General features: G+C 39.2%; 1 protein-coding gene across 2 annotated transcripts in view; it reads left to right on the forward strand.

The window, feature by feature from the left end:
- The window catches only part of KCNS3 (potassium voltage-gated channel modifier subfamily S member 3), a 58438-nt gene that overhangs the window by 15049 nt on the left and 20826 nt on the right, over nt 1–22563 (forward strand). Inside the window, exon 2 of one of the 2 annotated variants that reach the window (XM_031611095.2) lies at nt 4787–6462. The exons of the other annotated variant lie outside the window; for it this stretch is intronic. Within the exon in view, the coding sequence (XP_031466955.1) occupies nt 4831–6315 (1485 nt within the window). The 5' untranslated portion in view covers nt 4787–4830 and the 3' untranslated portion in view covers nt 6316–6462. Of the gene's footprint in view, nt 1–4786; nt 6463–22563 lie in introns of those variants that run through there. 2 annotated transcript variants of the gene reach the window in all.

A 22563-nucleotide genomic window follows, 5' to 3' on the forward strand; every position in this document is an offset into this window, starting at 1 on the left:
CCACAGCCCTTCACTCCAAGTTGTACATCTGTGGTGTAGCAATCTCAAAGGGACCTTGTATATAGACTTTGTCCTTGTTGCTCTTCTTTTGTAGGCTTTAGGGATTTCACAGCATGCTACAACCCCAGAAATGTGCTATCCCTTTCCAAGCCAGACAATGGGTCTGTGGCCTCACCAACAATGTACTACTGCAGAAGCGCTGGCTAAAGCCCATCTCCATATTGGATTGGGAAGAGCTGAATCCTGTTGCTTTGTTTTTTATTCTAATGTTTATAGCCTTTTCACACTGCTTTCCTTATGACTGGTTTTTATTTGGCCCTCGAGCTTAACATTTGGAACTTCTATTGCATGGTTTTGTTGGTTGGTTTTTTTTTTCTTTTTTAGCTTCTCAGAGAATAATGTTGATTGTTGCAATAAGCATCTTTCTTTCGTGTTTCATTTCATTTTCTATTCTATATGAGTTCTTACCCAGTAGCTCATCAAAACAACTGAATCAATTAAAGCAACCAAGTAACTAACATCTGCTATGTGTTTGCTTCCTCTCTAAGACTCTCTAGGGCAAGAAGTGTGTGCTTTGGAACGGTTAGCAGTTTATTATGTTATATATGAACACTTGTTTACAGAAGGTCAGATCAAAGAAGTTGATGATGTTTTTGAAGTGGAGAGCTGCAAAGTTTGTGGTAGCTCTGTGTTCTTAGGAGGATCGTGATGCAGGCTTTTGCACTCCAGGAAAGCATTGTTTCAAGCGGAGCACAGTTTTATCCTTGGATAAAAAGATGAGTGAGTAAAGGACTCCCTTGAGTAGAGAGCATGTTGTGCTGGGAGAGAAGTTGCCGTCTGTGGTCTTTGCCCCAGAGCTGCTTGGGGCAAAAACTTGCTTTCTTTTTGTTATAGTTATCACTCACTCCCAATAATTTTAAATCTTGCCTTTTTTTACAGCATTAGCTTACATTCTAGTGCTCTCCTCTTAATGAATTGCTGAAAGTGGAGTTTTACTCACTGAAATTAATCAATGAATAGAGTCAGCATGGTATTGAATCTACTTTGACCTCCAGTTACCCCAGACCCTGAGAAATGTTGGGAGAAATTTATACTGATGTAAAATCACAGCTTGGCTCTTGATCCTGATTGAAGCTAATTATCAGCTGATAATATCCTTCTGCCCTTCATCTCTGAGTGGAAATCAGTGCTTTTATTTTATGTCTTAATCATTTGTAAAAGCTGAGCCTTGGGAAGCACTTGGAGCAACTGTGTTTTACAGTCATACTGTTAGCTAGTAAATACCTGTCTTCAAACTACATTTTAAGTTGTAAAATCACTTTTATGTACCTAGTTTATCATCCTGTAAAAACTGACTGCTCTCTGTCTTGCTTAGTTGGAAAGCAGTGTGTCTCATACATTTTTCTTTCAAGAACTTTATCTTGACTGCATGATAGTCTATGCATAGTAAAATTTATGATGTTTCCAACTAATCTGGATTTAAGAAAAGTTTAAAGGGGCTTGCAGTGTGGTTAAAAAAAAAAAAAAGTGCTGTTTTTCAGTTTTCAAAATAACTTTCACTACAGAAATAATGATTACTCTGGATACAAACATGATTTTTCAGAATTAATTTCCAGAGTAGATATTTACCTGCAGCATCTTATGTGCTTGGTTTTTGAAGTCTTATAGGTGTCAGTAGTTGTTGTTATACACAAGAAGAATGTCACAAGGTTTGCAGTAGCTTTGGTTTGACTGAGACCTGTGAACAGATTAAAAAGATTAGGAAATACATGCTTTTAGCATTAGACCCCACGCTCCTACTTACATAAGGAACTGTGGAAAAACAATACAATGAAAGTACTGGAAAGAGAACAGTACTGAACAGATCTCTAACAATGTTTGTGGCAGTCCTAAAAACAAACCCTTGCATGTGAAGATGCTAAAGGTGAAGGGAATGAGAAGCTCATGGCTTGGAATATCCTTTGGAACCTTCCTCTAAACACAAACTTGAATCTGTCTTAAATCATTCTTTGAAATGCTGCCACTGTAAGATCCTGGTGATCTATTTTCTCTGTTATTCCTCTGTCTGGAGTGGCAAGCAAACAAAAAAAGTCCTTTCCTTCATGGAAGTTGCAGGGATCATACAATCACCGAGGTTGGAAAACACCTCCAAGATCATCCAGTCCAACCCTCCACCTATCACTAGAATTTCCTAATAAACCATCTCCCTCAGTACAACATCTAAACATTTTTTGAACACCTCCAGGGATGGTGACTCCACCACCTCCCTGGGCAGCCTATTCCAGCACCTGACCACTATCAGAGAAGAAGAATGGATTTGCTGCTCTCCGAAATAACAGGTGTTCTCCGTCCACCACAGAGAAGAAGAAATGATTGCACTTTACAGGTACTGCAAGATAGTCTCTGTTGGAGAGATTCAACTTCTGGTTGATAAGACTCTTCTGGGCACTTTAGTTCTTTTTCACTCAGAATGATCTAAATCTCAATTTCCTTCTTCTATTGGCATTTAGTAGAAAGTTTGAATCCCGTTTTGTTGAGTTTTCCCATTTCATCTTTTTGCTGTAATCAAAATATGATAAGGCCCACATTGCACATGAGACTTGACCCTACAATGAGACAGGATGGTATTACCTTAATACAGGTCCTTCTACTGTAGGATGGAGAAGTTCTGTAGTTCTGTGGAACCTTTCCTCCAAGGCAAGCAGCCTTTTTGGATCCTCTTACATGGTATGACAGACTTAGGGTCACTGGAGCGTGGTTCCATCTCCATAATGCATCCAGTTCAAAGTCAATTTTTTTTTTAATATAAGAGAGAAGTCAGTTTTGCACTAGATGGAAATGCCTATGAAATCGCAAAGCAAATTACTTTGGGTGACTGACAAGGCTGTGGCTGGCAGTGGTGTAGATGCAGACTTATCCCTGTTCAGGGTAGTCACAGTTGATTCATACCAAGAGGACTGTTCATCTCAGTCAAACCTTCACCACAAGACTCCATGGATTTCATCTTTTATGTAAAGCTACAGCAGTAAAACACAATATCTTTACAGATTGATGCAGTGGGTCTAGATGTGTCAGAGGAACTCATCTATTAAGACAAGTACCCAAGGCAGAATGAATGTTAAATTCTTTTAGCTGACAATGAATAAAGGTTGTAGATTTTTTTTTTTATTATTATTTTTTTCTTTTTTTCTCTTGATTCCTACTTGTTCTGGTGGTATAAGGTGGGACTCATCCTTGAGATCCGATGTCTGAATCATCCACTTTGGCACTTACTAAAGACCAGGAGTGATTTCTATTTGAAGAAAGTGCCCAGGTTTCTTTAACATAGAGAAGATGTTCCTGTCTAATGTTTATGTACAGTGTGGTTGCAGACATGGTGCACACACCATGAATGAGGAAATAGATACAACCTTCCATAGATATAAATTTAATGACCTTCTTAACTGAGTCAGGAGACCTCAAGGAGCAGCAGAAAATATTCAGACTCAAATCAAAACAGATCTCACATCTGAATAATAATTGAGACTAGCGCAGGAGGACTGAAAAATAGACAGGTATAGGAATTGTGAGTTCACTGAGTAGCTTTTCCATGTCATTATAGAGCAGCAGAACAATATTTTTGCATGATATGAATCCATCAGTTAGCACTGGAGAATTATAGTGCTTTCTTGTCATAATTAAAATTAATTGTCTTCCCTATTAAATTGAAATAAATTAGCTTAGTACACATTAATTAATATATAAGTGTCAGAGGTCAACATTTTTTTTAGCTCCTGATGATCAGAAGTTATATACAATCTCATGACAAGTATAAGAACTGCAAGCTTTTGCCTGAAGACTATGGTTTCTTAAAAGGAAAGCAAGAGGTAAACTCTTCTGGAGAATTTAACATGTTTTCTAGTAACTATAACTGCATTTTTTAAATGCTATCTGCAGATATTCATGTATGTGCTGAGGTAAATTTTTTGTGGAAGTTCTATCTCTGGAAGTTTGTTTCCAGAAATGGCATTTCAGCACCAGCTTCCCAGCATTACCATAGTGGCTGTATCCGTACTGTGGCAGAATGTGAAGAGCTTCTGGAGCTGACCAAGGTTGTAAGATTTGGGACATTCCAGGTGAATAAGAACACAGAGAACAAAATGCAGTGAGGGAGTGCAGACACCCAGATATGGGCATGACAAAACTCTGAAGTCAGGGATCAGGAAGCTTCAAATACACGTTTGATATGTTTTCATGAACACAGAATGCTCTTCTGTGGATGACTCCAGAAGGAAATGAATTGGTATTACAACAGAAGTAATTGCAGTTCATGCTCATGTGGATAATGCTGAAAGTAGTGGATTATGAATTGCCAGTTCATTTAAATCAATACAGCTCTACTGACACCATAATTGAGATGCCTGCTCTTAAGCTTTGCCCTAAGTGTTTTGATGGATTGTCAAGTTTTCTTTCTTTTAACCAAAGATTTCCAGCTGCATTGCAGTAAATCTATGTCAATGTGATAGTAATACAGAGACTGATTTACTAATAAATTAGGCATTCTTCCACCACACTAGAAAAGTTTGAGTGTTAAACTTGAATCCATGGCTTTCAAATTTTGTAAAAGCTGAGTTAAATCATCAAACTAAACCCACTTCTGTGAAATGCTTAATAATGGTATTCATCATTTTTGTCTTGTTTCATTTTGTTTTATTACAGAATTTCATAGTAGTTGGAGAGGAAAAAAAGAATGTCACAAGAACAAAACTGAACTAAATTATCTAATAATATTTTATGTTCTTTTTAGGTTCAATGTAATCTTATTGGGCACCAGCAGTGGAACTGTTCAAAATGGTTTATGGTGAATTTTTCCGCAGACCTGGCAAAGATGCAGAACTTATCAATTTGAATGTGGGTGGCTTTAAGCAATCAGTGGATCAAAGCACTTTGCTCCGATTTCCTCATACCAGACTTGGGAAACTTCTCAAATGCCATTCAGAAGAGGCTATTCTAGAACTATGTGATGATTACAGTGTTGCAGATAAGGAATACTATTTTGACAGAAATCCCTCCCTGTTCCAATATGTTCTGAACTTTTACTACACCGGCAAACTTCATGTCATGGAGGAACTTTGTGTCTTTTCCTTCTGCCAGGAAATAGAGTACTGGGGGATAAATGAGCTGTTTATTGATTCCTGTTGCAGCAATCGGTACCAGGAGAGGAAAGAAGAAGGTCCTGAAAAAGACTGGGATCAGAAAAGCAATGACAGAAGCTTTGACTCCTCTAATGAAGAATCATCCATATTTGATAAGGAGCTGGAAAAGTTTGATAATCTGTGCTTCGGTGAAATAAGAAAGAAGATCTGGGTCAGAATGGAAAATCCTGCATACTGCTTGTCTGCCAAGTTAATTGCTGTGTCCTCCCTGAGTGTTGTCCTGGCATCAATCGTGGCCATGTGCATTCACAGCATGCCCGAATTTCAAAGGCTGGATGCCAATGACAGAGAGATTGAAGATCCTGTGCTGGAAGCTGTGGAGATTGCATGCATCATCTGGTTCACTGCTGAGCTAGTGATCAGGCTCATCACTGCTCCAAGTCAAAAGAAGTTCTGGAAGAAACCACTGAATATCATTGATTTTGTCTCTATTATCCCATTTTATGCCACCTTGGCTGTGGACACAAAGGAAGAAGAAAGTGAAGACATTGAAAACATGGGGAAAGTGGTCCAGATCTTGCGGTTAATGAGGATATTTCGCATCCTGAAACTGGCCAGGCACTCTGTAGGACTGCGGTCTTTAGGCGCTACTTTGAGACATAGCTACCAGGAAGTTGGACTTCTCCTTTTGTTTTTGTCTGTTGGGATTTCTATTTTTTCAGTTCTTGTCTACTCAGTGGAGAAGGATGATGACTCATCAGAACTGCACAGCATCCCTGTTTGCTGGTGGTGGGCAACCATCAGCATGACTACCGTTGGTTATGGGGACACTTACCCAGTTACACTTGCTGGAAAGCTTCTCGGCACCTTATGCATTATCTGTGGGATACTAGTGGTAGCACTTCCAATCACCATTATTTTCAATAAGTTCTCTAAGTACTACCAAAAGCAAAAAGATATTGACCCAGACCAATGCAACAATGATCGCAAAGAGAAATGTAATGATCTACCTTATTTTAACATTAGAGATATTTATGCAAAAAAGATGCACTCATTCATTTCAAGCCTTTCCTCAGTAGGAATCGTAGTCAGTGACCAAGACTCAACAGATGCCTCCAGCATCCAAGACATGGAGGATGTTTATCACACAACTACTTTAGATAATGGTGCAGGAAAATGAGTGGAATCACTTTCTCTTTCCCTTATTTTTCTTTTCTGAGTCCTGGTAAACATGGACTTAAAGACTTCAGTGAATTTATTAAGTGCATTTAATTCTCAGGGTACTTAACTCTTAGCCATATTTGGACATTCTTTGCTCTGAGGATGCCATACGAGCTTCGTCGGTTATAAGAGGCTTTAAAATACGCCTCATGTGGTAGTTTGGTTTTTACACAACTAATGATATGTATTTTCTTTGAGGAAAAAAGTCAGGAAAACAGTTTTAAATGTGAGGTCATTGTTTCCTGCAGCAATATGATAGCTTACACAGAATCTTGCTGCTGTTCGAGTAGATGTATATTGCAAACATATTAAACCTATGGCACATCAGTGGAGTTTGTACTGAAAATATATCAGAAGAAAGAAGGAATTATCTACATGTAAAGCAGTGCTCACTAACACATTTGTGTAATCCTGGAGTTGGGAACCAACTTGGGACAGAAAATGTATTGGTACATAGTGTTCTTACTCCATGGAAGCATAATATTTATGAATTTCTTTCCAAAAGCACAATGCATTCTTATTTTGTTAAAATAAATTAATCCCATTGTGCCTATATTTTTCCCAGTGTCCCACCTCTAGCATGGACAAGCTCTGGCAAGTCCTGAAGGTTCTAAACCTCGTGCAACAGGATGAAACTTGAGGCCTAAGGCCAGCCAGGAGTTTATTGTACCTTTTAGCCACCATCTCTGCCATTGCGAACCTGAGCTGTTTTAGAGCCTGGAGAGGATCCTGCTGTGATTAAGACCACCCCAGTGGCTTCCTTTGCTTTGTGGGTACTGAAGTGAACTGCCACAGTGGACTTTAGAAGTTACTGCTGCATGCTGTCAGCTCTGCTCCTTTGCTGGAGGATGCTGCCTCAGTGGGTAAAAGCAAACATGAGCAGCATCTTTGCTGCAGTGGTTCCCAGTCTAGGGCTGTAATGCCAAGCATTGGAGATGTGTGGAAATGCTCTCCTCTACCATATATTGCCCCTCAGAAGTAGAGTATGAACTGCATGTGGGCACCCATATGTTAACCTATTGCAGCTCATTTTCTGAAGCTCATCTGTTGGGGATGGCAGCTGTCCTGGATTGTTCTATGGGCTGGGGCAGTGCTCACGGCCTGGCAGAGCTCTGCAGCACTGTGTGTTCCCCTCCTCTCCAGGGATTTCTTATGCAGCCAGCTAATCCTGCTGTGGTTCAGACTGCACTTTCCAGGGGTATCTGAAAGGAAAGCTGGCACTGGAAGCCCCCTACCAAGGAGTGCGTAAGAAACTTGGGAACCTCAGAAGTCAGTAATACTTCTGAACACTCTTTTTTTTTTTTTTTAAATAGATGCTGGGCAGTGAAGAATCCAAGCTACTGTGATGTTTTGCTTAAAGAAAGACTTCACTGTTTTTTTGTTGTTATTATTATTTTTTTTTTAAATCATTTAATCTCTAATGGGCTGAATCCTGGTAGCCCTTAGTCAGTTTCTATGCAGGCAGATCAAACACAGTAGGAGCTGACTTCAAGACTGAGTAAACCCAGACGGGAACCTATTTCTAGCCTCTGCAGAGTAGCTCAGAGGGCTGTTTTTTCAGGTGTGTATCACGATTTCTGTTGTAAAGTACATTGAGTAAGCAGCTGAGTTGCACTGATACTTGCTGAGGCACAGAGCTCCAACCTCTTTGCAGATCAGTGAAACAAAAGAGAACTGGATGGACCAACCTATACCTTGGAAAGAGGTGTTCTTCAGGACGGTTGTGCACCAGTGTAGTAATGTGAGACTAGGGAACACTCTGAGTTTTGGAAAAACTTCAGAAATTGGCTTATTACTTGCTGTGTCTCATAAGGGTATGTGATGCTTCACAGGTAATCAAAATTAATTCTTCCCATTGTAAATGCAGGAAAACCAAAAGGGAAAGTTAGCCTACATGTGTTTTGTTCTTAGTGAACAGTTAGCATTACAAAGATGCAGTGATATAAAATAATAAATATGTATGTGCATATGAATGTAATAGGAACCAGCAGAATAACAATATAAAAATTGCTCTGTCCAAAGAAACTCTCTCGGTATGCTCCGTATATAGATCATGTTGTTGAAATTTAAAAGCAATGAAAAATATTGTAATGCAACAAAAATGACAAGAAATTTGTATTAAACAGCTGAAAAAATCTAGTATTGAAAAATCTCTTTTTGTATATTAAGCATTACACAGAAATGATACTGAATATTAATTTGTCATAAATTGAATGGTCACATATGGATGTGGCACAAAGTTTCTCTGACTCTTTCCACATAAATTGATCTTGCAATGCAGTGAGGCATGTCTTTTAGACTGTGTAATAAGAGGGAACCCTTGTGCCATGCAAAGTGCTATTTTGATATCTGGGATGACACCAGAGCTGTGTTCAAATCAGCTGTGTTGTTCAAAAAAGGCTTTGTTGTAATCTTTTTCCTTTGCTGGAATATTTCCAGCACCTTGCTTTCCCATAAAGGGTGTGAGCCAAAAGGTGCTGCTCTCAGAGCAGAACGTCAAGTCCTGTAATGTGCACTGGTATGAGAAAATGACACATATCTTGAGTGCCATAAAAAGCAGATGAGAGTAAATACAGAGATGCTGCATGCTCTTTCTGCTAGTGGAACAGAAGAATTTTCTATAAAAAATTGAACATAAGAGGGGACTTGTTTCCTATTAATGTCCTTTTTGTCTTGTGTATTATCAAGAAATAGCATCAGTGGAAGGCAGATTATCTTTAATGCTTTTCTTATTCCTGTACCTTTTTCCTGTATGCTTTTCTTTGTAAAAATGCTGCTTAAATTCTCTCCATCCAGCTGCTGTTTCAGATGAAAAAGCACAGAAGAGGTTATGTTCGGATACGTGTCCCATTTTGCATGGGAGGGAATTGCTGGTCTTTATACAAAACAGCTTCCTGGCACATCATTAGTTTCTTTGTCTTGATGGCAAACACCGCCTTTTGCTATTCAGTTTTTCCACAGCAGTGTCCATCCTTGTGTAGTTCTGTCCCAATGCACTGTAGGAAGGGTTATGGCCCGTCATGCCCCAGCTCATGCTGAGAGCAGCTCTGCACTGCCACTGCTCTGGTGTGTATTACAGGAGCTGAATGGCAGATGTGGAGGTGTAAGAAGGAAAGCTTTCTGAGTCCAGAAGGACATCTCTCATTCATCTGGCTGGCAGCAGGTAAAGCTTAGCTGAGGTGAAATGAGCAAACAATCTTGCTGTATATATCAGCACCCTTTGGGGTTGTGCTTTTTTTTTTTTTTGAAGAAGAAAAAGTCACATAAATCAGCGTGGCATAAATCAGTGGCAGAACCTAAACACCAGCTAAATAAATGATAGCACATCTGTGCTAAGCAAAATAACAAAATATCTGCTACTTGTTAAGTATAATTAGTGTCAGGCACCACAATGCAAAATATTAACTATTTAAAAATCAAAGAATGCTGAAAGTGTCAGGCAGGTCTGTCTGGTAAGTGCAACATGTAGTCTCATCTGGGCTGGGATTTTGTGTATTAATGCATTTATTAATTTCCACACATCGTTAATGAGCAGAGCAAGTGACAGAAAGACACTAAGCTGCAGAGAGCTTTTCTAATGTTTTTTGATTAGCTGACAGTGTTTGTGAAGCTGCTAATACCTCTTCATCCACAAAAGGACAATTCTCAAACAAAATGAAAATAACCCTGTGCTAGAAGTGCAATTTGTGTTTGATAGCAGTAGCTCAGCTGCAGTTGGTAAATACTGCTGTCTGGTGCTCTATAGCTGCAGTGCTGCTGCTCGTATTGCTGAGATGTTTATGCTCTGTCAATCAGGAGACAGCAGATGCCATTAAACCGTCTCAGCACTTTCCCACTGCACCATAATTGCAGTATCTCTTCTAAGCATAGCAAAGATTCACAACTTGCTGAGACTTCTTTTTTAATTTCTGTAAAGCTGTAGTTAATCTTTCATGATGGGCCTATGGTCCAAATATGATCTAGCAGAAGAAGTCACTGTGTGCCTCTAGATAGAATCACAGAATATCCCAATTTGGAAAGGATCCATAAGGATCACTGAGTCCAACTCCTGGCTCCACACACTACCATCCAAAAATCAGACCCTATGCCTGAGATTATTATCCAAATGCTCCTTAAACTTTGACAGCTCAGCCCTGGGGAGCCTGTTCCACTGCCTATGCCAAGGTCTGGCAATCAGTGGATACTGCACCTACACATTCATTCTTACTTTTTTGGTATTGGGGTGCTAGTTTATTTCAGGCTTCTGAATGTCACACACAGAGATAGTCACAAAACATGTACAAATGTGCTTTTCAGAGTTCTCCTTTGTATGCACACTAGAAGCATGTGTAGGAATGCCTGGCTCATTGAGTAACTGGAAGTGCTTGGTATAGGTTACAAGATTTTGCTATTTATTTCCAATCTGGATGTTACACTCCCACCCAGCTGGAAAAGGACAAACAGCAGTAATTCTTAGTTAAGGAATAAAAAGCAAAGCTCCTTTGGCTTGTTCAGTATAATTAGATTAAATATCAAACATGACTGCTTCCTTGAGGAACAACCTACATGTCATTTCTTTTTAATTAATGTATTGGAGAGGGAAGTTTTTGCTTGGGATATTGGAAGAAATGCAGATCAAGGGCTCCTTCATCTATGTACACATCAATTTCCAAAACCTCATACACCAGTGGGACAGGTAGACTTTACAGGACCCCTGACAGGCCCAAACCTGCAGGCCAAAGACATGCTGAGGGCTGGTTGTGGAGGAGAACTCATCTCTGGCTCTGGCTTCAACATTGTGCCAGGAATGAGCAGTCTTAACCAATTCTGTGTTCTGCTGATTAAAAGCAATACCACGTGGTGACATACTGACGTAATCTGCTTTCACTGTTTCTTTAAGACTTTTCACAAAAGGACCAAAGAATGTGAATTGCAATGTAATAGCATTACCATGGTTTCGTCTCTAGTTATTCTCTACTATTTAATAGCATATGTACTGAGTTTCCTAGTTATTTTATGACATGCATTGCTGTTTCCACTGCACAGCTTGTTATAACTAGCACACAACTGTGCTGGAGATTGTTATGGCCTGATTTAGTGTCATTGTTCTAGGAGCTCTTTTGAGTCAGCACAGACAAGGGCACCCTGGGCTGCATTCGCTTCCCCCAACTTCAGCTATTGTGTGGCTGGTCCTTTGGGCTTCCTTTGCCAACAGACAAAAACAGGCCTCCTCAGGAGACAGCACATTTGGTGTGTTCAAAGGTCCTGTCTGAAAATGGAAGAAATGTCTCTGTTGGATATGCAGTAAGAAAGCAAAGCAATGGCCTCAAGTTGTATCTGGGGAGGTTTGGATTGTATATTAGAAAAAATTTCTTAGAAGGAGCAGTGAGGCACTGGCACAGACTGCCCAGGGAGGTGGTGGAGTCACCATCCCTGGAAGTGTTCAAGGACCGTGGAGATGTGGCACTGAGGGATGTGGGTAGTGGGCATGGTGGGGATGGGTTGGAGTAGATAATCTTACTGGTCTTTTCCAACCCTGATGATTTTATGACTCTGTGATTCTGTAAGGATATACGATTTTGTTAGGCTAGATGTCTGGCCTTTAAGTACCTAAAGGTAGATGTGGTGCATTCTAGACCACTGGACTATCTACTAGTGCTAGACCACCACTGATGCTGCTGTCCTCCTCTGAGCATTGTGTGTGTATGAAGGACTGTGTTTCTGATATAAATCTCTGAACCTGGGTGACATAGAGACAGACACAGGAATTTATCCTGAAGTCTGAAAGCTGCTCAGTGCTAGCAGCTCAGTAAGCATTAATCCAGTGTAGCATTTCTGAAGCCAGCTTCCACTGCAAGAATCTTTTCCCCCAAATCTTTGCTAGCTATCTGTTAGACTGGAATAACCTGCAAGTTGAAGTTCAGCCTCCTGTAGTAATTAAAAAAATAGACATAATAAAATACCAGAGAGAGCAAACTTGTGTTGGCAGAGGCAGGCACAATATGCTGACAGTACTTTTGCAACTCAAATTTGCATTATTTCTTGGCTTCCTGTAAGCTACATAAAATATTCTGACTGCGCCATGTGTTATAAAGTCTATCCCTGTGCACTAATATAAGTATAATAATGGAGCCAAATCCCAGTATTGCAGCTGTGAAGCCAGAAAAAAAATTCTGAGCTTGGAGAAACTGCTGAAATATTGCTTGGCTACAACTGCTAAGGTTGTAGCTGTCTCAGTGGTGGGGAAAACAAGGGGCTGTGCACAGGTGTCAATAGGTGGGCCTCCCTTTTCCTTCTTTGCGTATTCAGTTCTGAGCTCTTGATGGTGCTGAGGGAGCTGTGTGGCACTGGGGACCACTTCTGGGGCTGTTAAGTTTGTGGCTGTCTGTGCCTAGGAAGGGGTGGGTATCAGTCAGAGAATTAGAAGGTCTGCATGAAATAAATAGCACTTTGGAAGATAGACTATTATCACTGAATTCAATGTCTGTCCTCCCTCCCTCTTCTCCCTCCTCCCCCCCCCTTGTACCCCTATGAAGCAACCTGGGAGAGAAAGCAGAAATGAGCTCAGGGCAGTAGTATTTAGTTGCAGCCATTTGGAGGCTATTTGTTGGGTAATCCAAGTACTTTTGGGGAGTCACAGGTAGAGGTTTGTACACAGAGTTAAAGCCATTCCATTAGCTGCAAGAATATATTTTGTGTTGCAGGCACAATAATTCTCGAGGGTAGTTTCTGGATGTGATTCTGTATCTGCTTTTCATGTTGACTGGAGTTTGTACTGTTCTGAAGCGTTAACATGTGGGTTGATGGTTGGACCAGATGATCTTATTGGTCTTTTCAACCTTAATGATTCTATGATTCTATGATTCTACATGCTATAAATCATCATTGCAGATTCTACCTCATTTCATAGAAATCTAGAAACTGTGAGCATGAGGGGGTTCCGTCAGTTTCTCTAGTCCAGCATTACTTTTGACAGCACAAAAAATGTGTATTTCAGAGGAAGGGATTCTTATTGATAGTGAATGGTTATAGGACAAGAGGACATGGTTTCAAGCTAAAAGAGGGGAGATTTAGACAGGATATAAGGAAGAAGTTTTTACAGTAAAGGTAATGAAACACTAGCACAGGTTGCCCAGAGATGTGGTGGATGCCCCATCCCTGGAGGCATTCAAAGTCAGGCTGAATGGGACTCTGAGCACCAATGGAGCTGTTCAGTACATGGGGGTTGGACTAGGTGGTGTTTAAGGGTTCCTTTCAACACAAATGATTCTACAATTCTGTGACTTCAGCCTGCTTTTTATCAGTTATTTAAAGACCAACTTTGGCCGTTCAGCAGGCATATAGATATGTCTGGCATTTAATTCTGGGTGGCATAACCCCAACTATAAAAATAGCTATCCATCTCTTTTTTGTTTGTTTGTTTGTTTGTTGTCGTTGCTTTGAAAATGAGTTTGCAATCTTGCATATTTGGGTTGTGGGAAAAAGTGTGGTGAGTAAATAGCTCACTGTGCAAAGAGCCAGCTTAGTGCTTGGAAGTGTGTGCAGGAATTCTGTGTGAAGCAGGAGGGTGCTGGTGTTTGGGGGCATGGCTTCATGAAGGCTTGTTTTTGTTTTGTTTTGTTTTCTTCCTCTAAGTAGGTTAGGAGGATATGGAGAAACAGTCTCTCTGTGCTGTGGTAATAGGGTTGAATGAGATGATGGGCGCACTGAAGTTAAGGCTGTTAAAAACTAACACCAATTTTTTAAGTAAGCACCCCCAATCCCCTGGGACAATCAGTTTTTATGCACCATTCCAACTTTTTTGATCACTGTTCCAAGTTTTATTTCAAGCACAAAAACAACATACCAAAAGCACAGCAATCTTTTTCTTTGCTAGTTATTTTGAAGATTAAATTAGCTGTAGTGATAGGTGTGGAAAGGGAAATGGCTGGTGGGCAGGACGTGGGGGGAGGTTGAATATTTAGAAATCATTTTGAAATTCTGCGCTTTTGCCTTTGGCATCGCACACTTCTTCATTCTTATTTGTTTTCCATAGTGACTGAAGAATCAAAATAAATAACAGAAAATTAATATATATATTTTTTTGGAGATTCTTTTTAGACAATTGAGCCTGAAGGAGAAAATAGAGCACATGTTATATAGTGTAGTCAGCAGGAAACAGAGTTGCCAGTAGGAGCAGGCATGTGATCCTTCCCCTGTACTCAGCTCTGCTGAGGCTGTGCTGCATGTAATGTGTTCAGTTTGGGCTCCTCACTGCAAGGAAGACATGGAGGGCCTGGAGTGTGTTCAGAGAAGGGCAGTAAAGCTGTGAGGGGCCTGGAGAACTGGTCTGATGAGGAGGGGTTGAGAGGGCTGGAATTGTTCAGTCCGGAGAAGAGGAGGATCAGGGGAGACATTATTGCTCTCTATAACTACCTGAAGGGAGATTGTGGAGTGGTGGGGGTCGGCCTCTTCTCATGTGTAACAGTGATAGAAGTTGAGGGAATGGCCTTAAGTTGTGCTAGAAGAGCTTTAGGTTGGATATTAGGAAAAGCTTCTTCTCAAAAAGAGTGATGATGCACTGGAACGGGCTGCCCAGGGATGTGGTATGGTCACCATCACTGGAGGTCTTACTGTGGAGATGTGGCTGTGATGGGCTGACAGATGGACTAGATGACCTTGGTGGTCTTTTCCAACCATGACAATTATATGATTCTGTGGTATATTATTACACGTTTTGGGGATGAGTTACAGTCTCATGAGAAGCATTTCTAGCCAACATATAGATTCATGTAGTTATGTATACTTAATATATCTTAAGTCACAAAACTTAAGTTCTGGCAGTATTTGATGAACAAAAGGTTAATAGAAGGGATGAATCTAGTTCTGTTCTAGCAGCTTTTGGTGAAGTCACGTGCTTTTTGCTTTTAGACTGCCTTTGTAAATGGGAGGCTAGTGATTTGAGTCTTTTGTATATCTAGATGTATACACACTGATTGGACAGCTGTCAAAGCATTATTATGCTTTTAGAAATCTGGCAGTGAAGGTAACCTCTGCTTGCCTACCATGCTGGCACTTGCTGAGGAGCTGCTGCATTACAGTGGTGTGTGGTGCATGCAAAGCGATCCCATTACACAACACAGTGTAAAGGCAGAATGTGGGCCTTTGCCAAGGATACTCTGAGCTGGAAGTCAGTTTTTGAGAGTTTGTTTTCATGGTATTGTCACCTGCTGAAAATCTCTGTGTGCACCTCTTAATAAGTTTTAAGTCCTCCCAGTACATTCTGGGATATCCAGAAAGTGCTCTGAAAATATGAAGTTTCATTGAAATCAAATACTGCTATGAGAGAGAAGAGTTTCCTCAAAGACTTTTTTTTCCTAGCTTACATATTCTGTTAGTAAAACTTCGTAAAGTGGTATTTTAAAAAGAAAAAGCCAGTTAAAGTCCATTTCATAAAAACCCTCAATATTTACATTTATTCTTCTGAAAAGCCATGTACCAGTCACAGAGCTACAGTTATCACAAAACAGCATGTATGTATAAAAACAAAACAGGAGACTGTGTTTCACACTGCTATGAAGACTTGGGTAAGAAATGAAAGAGCTCATAAACATGAATGATGATATGTACTCAGTTTTCACCTTGAGTGTCAAACTGACACTGAAAGTCAAAGGCAAAATTCAGAAACATTAAAAAAGCCATTTTAAAAAACATCAAATAACTGTTCTAAGTTCTCTGTTGTGAAAGACATTGAATTGAATTACATCTAGGAAAAGCAAAATGGTTACTTTTTACAACAAAAAGACATTCAGGGATAGAGTGCTAAGAAGGTGAATCTCAAGTTATCCTTTTTATGCTTTTAATCTTTATTTTAGATTATGTTTGCAAATATTTAACATTTTATTTGATTTTGTACACACAGTTATAATGCATGTATGTTCCGTGCTTACTTATAATCATAGAACCATAGACTGGCCTGAGTTGAAAAGGGCCACAATGATCATCTAGTTCCAACCCCCTGCTATGTGCAGGGTTGCCAACCAGCAGACCAGGCTGCCCAGAGCCACATCCAGCCTGGCCTTGAATGCCTCCAGGGATGGGGCATCCACAACCTCCTTGGGCAACCTGTTCCAGTGTGTCACCACCCTCTGTGTGAAAAACTTCCTCCTAATAGCTAACCTGTCCCTTGTCTCAGTTTAAAACCATTCTCCCCCTGAGGCTCAAGGGTTTTGGTAATACAGTACCCCCCCTTTGGCACACCATGCATTAAGAAATACAGTCCATGCAATGTTCACAGCAACTCAGCAAACTAAAATAAAGAGTAAAGGCAATGAGGTCAGGAATAAATGCTTTACATTCTGTTATCCCATATGTATTTTCAGCATTTGGTTCCTTTAAAATGCAGGTGGCTTCACCATTACAAATGTAATTTAGCAAACAAGGTCACTGCAATAAACCTTGCATGGGATGATGATTTTTTTTTTTTTTTTTTTTTACTTTTGGATGGAGGAGAAAAGGGAACTGCATAGTGTGGTGAGAAAAAAAAAAAAAAAAGAAATATTTGAATAATAACTCTCATGGCAAAATATTTCCAGTTACTGGAGTGTGATCTTTGTTGGACTAAGTAATCAAAAATAAACTATATATAATGAGCATTAAAAAAAAATCTCTTTCACAGAGATTGAGATACCTCTTTGGCTAGTCAGATGATGAATCACTTCTTAATTAAGTGTTCAGAAAAGTAGCTGAAAAAGGAATTTGGGATCCGAGAGAGCCTAACATGGAGGAAGCCAATCCTGTAAAGTTGTGACACTTTAATTAAGAGAGATCTTTGTCAGTGTGATGGAAACTCAGGTGCTGGCAGAGTGTGCATGCAGAGAAGCTTTCAGTTACCATAATTGCTACAGTGTTGGAGGGATCAGAAGCCAATCCTGCTTCCATTGGGAAGCCCAGATTGCAGATATTTCCACAGAAGCAGGCATAGACTGGGAGGCGCAGACTGGGGCTGGCTCAGGCACATTGCTGTCATGGTGAAGAGCAGCAGCTTTGGGCTGCAAAGGATTGGGATCTTCCCTTGTGGCTCCAGTTGGTGTTTCATGTGATCCTATGCCAGCCATTCTGTCATCCGGCACTTCTGGATTCCATCGTTTCTTTTGCCTCTCTTTTCTGATATTTGAACTATGTAGGACAGCAGTTTCTGCATCCTATACAATCCTTTCTGAGGAGGAGTGTGATGATCAAAAAGGGGGTGGTGGTGTTGCATAAGACCTCACGTTACTGTAAAAATGATGACTTCATAACTTCAGCTGTGGAAAAGTGGAAAAAAGTTGAGGTCTTGTTGAAAACAACTGATTTTTCTTTTGGCCAAGCTCTTTGAAACAATCTGTCTTTAATGAAATGTCTTTAATGAAAAAAATCATACCCTGTGCTGTCCTGTCATAGTTATATAAAAAAGTAGTATATTTTAGTAAAGAGAACAATAGATTTTTGTTTTGTTGCTGAACCAAATTGTTCAAAAGATCCATAATTTAAGACTCCTTGAACTTTTTTTTCATGTTTCATTTGATTGTGAGGGGTTAATTCTTTTTGCATCTAATTAAATTTAGGCTGGTTTAAAATTTTACAAAAGTTTCACAATGAAAGGAGGTTTTTTTGTTCTTTTTTTTGTTTGTTTGTTTTTAAGAATATGTTGAAATGCAACATTTCAGCATCTCTGGAAACAAGATGCTCTTAGAAAATTTGACAATGAATTGTGCACTGTTCCAAAATCCCTCCTGCCTTTTTTGTTTTGTTTTTGTTTGGGTTGTTTGCTTTGTGGAAAATTCCCACCAGCCATAGGCTGGATTCAGAAATAAAGTTAGTCTCCCTGTCACAGCCTTTTTCAATGAATTCTCTATTCACAAAAAAAAAAAAAAAAAAAAAAGAAAAAAAGAAAAAAAAAAGTGTTCATCCTGTTTCAGTTGTATTCTTTTGAAAATGCTTATGTTCCTTAGAGAATTCAGATAGAGCAAAAAATCCATGTCGCTTCTGTGGTTGCTGTAGATCATTCATTGCCTTCTGCTGTTGTTGATGATGTTCAGTTGGGGGTTAGTAAGGAGAAATGAGTGGTCTAGTTTCGTTGAGATGGAAGGTAAAAAGCTGATACAAGAAAATCATACTTTAAGAAAGGAAATGAGCCATTTTTTTTTTTTAACAAATTTATGAGTGAGAGCTTCATTATTAAGCATACTTAAAAAAACCAAAACAACAAACCAAAACATGAAAAGCCTGGTGGACCTCAGCTATTCACCCGGTCCTTTAATGGGAATCTAACTGTGAAATCTGATCGGAAAGAAAATTATTTGTTTTAAGTAGTAGTTACAAATGGGGATGTACGTTCCTCTGGAATAATTGGTGAATGCATTACAAAAAGGGCTCTTTCCAGTAAATAAACTAACATCAACCAGTAACTGCTTGGTGGCTGGTAAGCAGAAGTAAAACACTGAAGTAGATAGACGGGCTCAAGAGAGAAATTGTTCTAATATTATTATTTAATGTTCATGCTTTTTAGTCTATAGAAGAGGAGACTTTTAGTCTATAGAAGAGGAGACTTTGACAGATATAACATTCTTAATATATGTGAAATTGTGAAAGGCTTATTTTTTCCTGCACTATTTAGGGAGTTAGGGAGCTGAGCTCAAGCCAGCAATAGCAAAGATGAAGGGTTGGTGATAAAAGCGGCTTAAGGATTCCTCCTGCTCCCTTGTGGCACCTTGCTCAGCCCCAGACCCAGCTCATTATTATCTCAGTCACAATGACTGAGTTAATAAATTTGTGTCGAGATAAAGGAGATTCCAAAAATGACCCAGGTTTAAAAAAAATAAAATAATTCTCTGCTGAGTCACGAAAATCTGAGTAGTTGGAAGGGTGATCTGCCTGAGAAGTTGGAAAGCCCCTGGATCATCATCTTCTTGGCAGAGACCCAACTCTTTCCAGTGACTCCATTGTTGTGGCAATAAGCCAACAAAGTATAATTTGTCAGTTTTCTGGGAATGGGCAGATTTCCTCTACTGAGGGCCTTAATCAGAGGCTTTACTACGAATTTACTGGGCTAGATGCTTGCACCACAAAGGCCTGAGTACTGAGGTATGAAAGGAAGACATATAGGAGATGTGACCCAACTTTGTACATTTGAATTTCAGTTGTAACAGTGTCTTGGGCTTAAGTGGAGAAGTTGATATCCTCTGTGGTGCCAACTAATATTTCCCATGAAGGGCCTTCAGGGATGAAATTGGGAATACATGTCAAAAATACTGAAATGTCTTCCTAGGCAGTAAATTGATTCTTTAGGACATGAGTGGGGTACTGTCACAGTCTGCCAGGAGCAAAATTCCAGGGCTACTCTTGATTTTTTGCATATTTGCCTATTTTTTTCTTGGTAGGGCTCATTTGACAATGTGAGCACTATACAGACCTGATTTATCTTCCCTGAACAACATTTTAAATGAAGTGCTAATATTTCCATTTCATGTCTGATTTTAAAAGTTAAAGCATGAAGCAGAAATATTTAATCTTCTCTGTGATCAGTTTGTTTTGTTGGAAACACCTTTGTATGTAGTGGTGAAAAAGTTTTTCTTGTGTGTTAAGTATAAATGTTATGGCATAGTTATGAATATTTTGATGATATAAACAGAAGTGAACTGAATTATCGAAAAGAAATCCTGATCCTTACCTACATAAAAACATGTCATCTACAAGAAGTAACATGTTTTAGTGGCTCTAAATTAATAGTTTTCCCTAAAAACTTTCTTCCAAAGGAAATTTCAAAATCTCAGCCTTTCATTGTGATTGGGAATGGTTTTTGGTTTTGTTTCAATTTCCATGGCAACAGGAAATTTTGTTTTCTTACAGGCTTTGCGCACATAAATCTGATTTCTCTGCTCTCTTTTGAATACATCAGCTTGCATTTTTATCTCTGCTAGTACTTCAAACCTCTATCCTTAACCCTTTAACTCTGTTCAGTTTGTTGAAACCCTATCTCCTTAAGCAAAACAGGTTTTCCATAATTTATTAATGTTTTCAGATATCATTTGTTTCAGTCTATCGATATCAGAAATATAACCACATTTGGAATAGAAATTGTATTCTTTCCTAATAGGAGCATTGATATATTTCAAATGAGTTCTAGGAACTAAATTTACTCCAGATTCAAGATTGTGAAATAAAATCTTTGGACTATATCACTGTAAATTCAGGACCTAGTTTTCTTTACCATGTTTTGTTTCCATTAATGTATGCTATTGTGTTTGATGTACTGATCAGCCATTCCACACGTGTTCTTGAAGAATGCCTTATGCATAATACGATTGCTTCACAATCATTGAACTTTGTACCAAATTTCCTGCAGTTTTGAACCAAATATTTCAATTGATTTCTGAAAGACGTCAGAATTCTATGTTTCTGAAACTTTGTTGTTCATGGAACAAATGATGAAATCTCATTGTATTTGTAGTGCCAATCTGAGACCAGCCAAATTCCTTGCTTGGTTCCTCTCTGGCTTGGATGCATGCATTCCCTTCACTAGAGGGAAGAATTTTTTCCCCAAAGCATCTCCAATTGTTTGGCCCTTTGTCATATACCAAAATAAGGCAGCACTCACAGCAACTGGACATGCAGATGTGCAGTCCTTCTCGTTGGTTAAGGAGAGAGCCAGCACTCCTGATATGTGAGTGATTGGCAGCGTGATAAAGCTCTGAATGAATTAGTGTAGGAGGTCAAACCTTTGAGCCCTGCTTTACCACCACAGTTTTTTGAGAACTTTACAGAGGAATAGAAAAAGATTATGTTCTGAGGATTGCAGCTTCTGCGGATGGCATCTTCAGAGAGTGTTTGATAGACTCCACAGGTGGTTCCAGCTGTTTCTTAACTTTATAGGGAATGGATAGGAGTTAACTTAATGGCCTTAATGCATTAATAAGCTGTAGTGTCCAGCACATTCAGGCAGTTATCTGCAGTCTTTTTCATTTATAGGTTTATTCTATATCTATCCATGTCTTTGGTGCAGTTGTTTCCCATTATGAACATAGATACATTATATATAGGCTTTGTTGATGCTGATATAATTGAGTTTTCCATTGATGTTGAGGTCTGAGTTTAATTATGACTTTGCAAACCTGTTTGCAAGTAAACAGTAAATGCAGTAAAACTGATCTGCATTTATTTTTGCTGTCAATGAAATATATCTCGCTTGTATTCATTGTTAGCATCTATATTTATATATCTATATCTGACTCAGGTTTTTTTAGCTGTTGGATCTCATTGCTTTACTTGCATGAATTATCTGAGAAAACTGCATAGGCTCTGTACTGTGGGAAGATTCTGTCTTCATATACTTGTGCGTGCCAAGAAAACCTGTGATGTTGCTCTGCTGGTCTGAGAGTTGTTTTTATTTCAGATGAATATTTTGGAGATTGTATCTATTTATGACTTTAGCCTCTTGTGAATGGTTACTGCAGGTCCTCTCTTGGCTGGTACAGAAATAATTGTTAATCATACAGGAAAGAGAGAATGAGTGAAACTTGATGATTTCTTCCTGTGGGAAAGCAAGCAATAATTTTTGTTCATTTTGAGCTCATAAATTAGTTCACTAGAAGCTACATTTCAGCCTATGTCTTTGTAAATAGCCTTGTAAATATTTGAAATTACATTTCTGAATTCTAAGGCTGTAAAACAAGATTCCAGCACTTATTCCTAACTTAGCTCAAAAGATGTTCTCTTTAATGAAAATAAGAAAATCACTTTCAATATAAAATATCAGCAGTGTCCCATATCTAAAGTTCATCTTTAATGAATACTGTGGGCCTTGGAATAATTGAGAATAACTTGTATCACAACATCTTTATTTCTTCTGGACCCTCCCATAAAAGCACTGTTAGGAACAGGGGCAAATCAAAGGAGAACATGCAGTGTTCTCTGTGCCATCTCTGCTCTGTGAGTTTTAGCAATCCCTGAAGAACACCTTCCTCTACTCCTCCTGTTTTTGGTTCACATGAATGGGTGGGAGACGTTTATTTTACATAAACTTGGTTTTGGATAGGTCCCATGTTCAAGGTTATTATTTCTGCAACTTATCTGTGCAGAGAAGTACATTAAAGGTAGCCCATGGGGCACTCTGGCCTTTCCAGGGATGGGAGCAATAGCTTTCTTTCATTCTGTCTAGAAAACAGATCTACTCAGTCTCTGTCTCCCTTTTTTACTGAATTTTTTCTCC

This window comes from Phasianus colchicus, chromosome 2 (assembly GCF_987193195.1).
Source record: "Phasianus colchicus chromosome 2, bPhaCol1.hap1.1, whole genome shotgun sequence".
In the NCBI taxonomy this organism is placed as follows: Eukaryota; Metazoa; Chordata; class Aves; order Galliformes; family Phasianidae; genus Phasianus; species Phasianus colchicus.